General features: G+C 40.7%; 1 protein-coding gene across 1 annotated transcript; it reads left to right on the forward strand.

Moving 5' to 3' along the window:
- The first annotated feature begins 278 nt into the window (after positions 1-278).
- LOC125391174 (olfactory receptor 13C9-like) lies at positions 279-1,328 on the forward strand. The gene has a single exon (XM_048420501.3). It carries the CDS (start codon positions 279-281, stop codon positions 1,227-1,229), a length of 951 nt encoding a protein of 316 aa, XP_048276458.3. The 3' UTR covers positions 1,230-1,328.
- The last annotated feature ends 1,257 nt before the right edge of the window (positions 1,329-2,585 follow it).

Consider the following 2,585-nt stretch of genomic DNA (forward strand, 5'->3'; position numbering starts at 1 on the left):
ACTTTTTCATTGATATCCCTGGACCTGATTTAGTATAGAATATGTAGAGTATGATATTTAAATCTTTTTTAATTTTTTTTTTTTTTGGTTTTTTGAGACAGGGTTTCCCTCTAGTTTTAGAGCCTGGCCTGGAACTGGCTCTTGTAGACCGGGCTGGCCTCGAACTCACAGAGATCCACCTGCCTCTGCCTCCCGAGTGCTGGAATTAAAGGCGTGCACAACCACCACCCGGTTAATTCTTTTTTTAAAATTCTTACAGGTAAAAGGGAAGCAATACAATGGAATGGGAAAACCGAACTCTTATAGAGGAATTTTTTCTGAAGGGACTTTCTGGTTACCCAAGACTTGAGCATCTCTTTTTCGTACTCATCTTAATGATGTATGCAGTCATCCTGGTGGGAAATGGCACTCTTATTATCCTCAGCATTTTTGACTCCCACCTTCACACCCCTATGTACTTCTTCCTGGGAAATCTGTCCTTCTTGGACATCTGCTTCACGACCTCCTCTATTCCCTTCACCCTGGTACGCTTTCTCTCAGAAAGAAAGACCATTTCACTCCTTGGTTGCGCAGTGCAGATGTTTCTTGGTTTAGCCATGGGGACAACGGAGTGTGTGCTCCTGGGTATGATGGCTTTTGATCGCTATGTGGCCATCTGCAACCCTTTGAGGTACCCTATCATCATGAGCAAGAGTTCCTATGTGACCATGGCAATTGGGTCCTGGTTTTCAGGGGTTGCCAACTCCGCAGTACAAACTGCGTTTGTGATGCGACTGCCTTTGTGTGGAAATGTCATCAATCACTTTCTCTGTGAAATTCTGGCTGTCATGAAGATGGCTTGTACTGACATCTCGGGCAATGAATTCCTCATGGTCGTGGCCACAATTTTGTTCACTTTGATGCCACTGTTCCTCATTGTCGTCTCGTACTCGTTAATCATTTCTAGCATTCTCAAAATTCGCTCAGCTGAGGGGAGAAGCAGAGCCTTTTCTACCTGCTCAGCCCACTTCACTGTGGTGATAATATTCTATGGAACCATCCTCTTCATGTACATGAAACCCAAGTCGAAAGACACACTCAATGGAGATGACTTGGATGCTACTGACAAACTTATATCCATGTTCTATGGGGTGGTGGCTCCCTTGATGAATCCTTTAATCTACAGCCTCAGAAACAAAGACGTGAAGGAGGCCGTGAAAAACCTGAAGAAACGGTTTTTAGGCAAATGAATGGTCAACATGTTGGACACTGTGGGAGACTCAAGATTGGAATTTTAGTGGGATTTCTTTCTCCTTTGCCCTTTTATGTGTTAATGTTTTTATGCCAAGAGACAGCATTTCAAAACTATTGCACGCTCACTGAGAATGGTCAAGGGTCTGAAAAGAATAAGGAAAAAACAAAGATAACATTGAGAAATAATTACTTTTTGACATTTTGGGCAGCATCTTCTTAATTCTGTATTTTTTTTACAATATTTGAACTGAGCATATATGGCATTTTTACAAACCTAACTTTATTTTACAAGCAATTGCTCTTTAAATCCTTCAACATAAACAAGTCTGTGCTGTGAAAAATGTAAAACAGAAATATCTGAAAGTACTTTATCAACCTTTGCCTTGCAGAGTTCTCTGTTGCAGTATATTAATCTCAAATTTTTTAAAGTCACAAAATGTTATATCTTTTCACAGCTTTTAGTTTTTTTTCCCCTGCAATGTTCTAAAGATACTGAGAGTTGGAACTGTAAAGGAAACACATAAATAGGATTTATGGGTATGGTCCATACTATCAATGAATGTTTTTAAAAAGCCATTTCTTTCAGCTTTATACATTAGCTTTAACATAACAAATGTACAAAACTGAAATATGGGTTTAAAATTAGCTTACTAAGTCCAGGAGATGGCCCAGTGGGTAAAAGCACTTGTCTCACAGACCTTGGCAACCTGAGTGTAAGCCCCAGATCCACAAAAGATGGAAACAGATTACGCAAAATTGCCACCCGACCTCCACATGTGTGCCACGGCATGAATGAATGTCCTCTCATCATGCACATACACAAATAATTATCATGATAATTAAAAACTTAAAAATCAGCTTATTGGGTTATATATGAATGTTTATGTATTTCGTTGGACATAGGGTGACAGCATTCCCATTTCTAAGAAACCGGATTTCTTTTCAGCTCTGAGGAAAGGGCAGTACTTTCCCAAGACTTAGACGAGTGGTGTGGGAGAATTGTCTGTATTCTGTCAATCATGTATTTTAATAAAACGCTGATTGGCCAGGCAGGAAGTATAGGTGGGTCAACCAGACAGGAAGTAGAGGTGGGGCAATGAGAACAGGAATATTCTGGGAAGTAGGAAGCTCCCTCCGCCATTCCTGCCCAGATCATAGAGAAGCAACATGTGAGCTGACAGCTGAAAAAGGTACCAAGCCATATGGCTAATGTAGATAAGGATAATGGGGTAATATATGTTATAAGAGTTAATAAGTAGCCTGACCTAATGGGCCAATCAGCTTTATAACTTATAGAGATCTCTGTGTGGTTGATTTTCTCTGGGACTTGCCGGCTGTGGGGTACCAGGCGG

Source organism: Myodes glareolus, chromosome 16, assembly GCF_982192425.1.
Source record: "Myodes glareolus chromosome 16, mMyoGla1.1, whole genome shotgun sequence".
Lineage (NCBI taxonomy): Eukaryota > Metazoa > Chordata > Mammalia > Rodentia > Cricetidae > Myodes > Myodes glareolus.

Coding starts and splice junctions, on each gene's coding strand:
- LOC125391174 (XM_048420501.3), top strand. CDS start 279: ATGGAATGGGAAAACCGAACTCTTATAGAGGAATTTTTTCTGAAGGGA.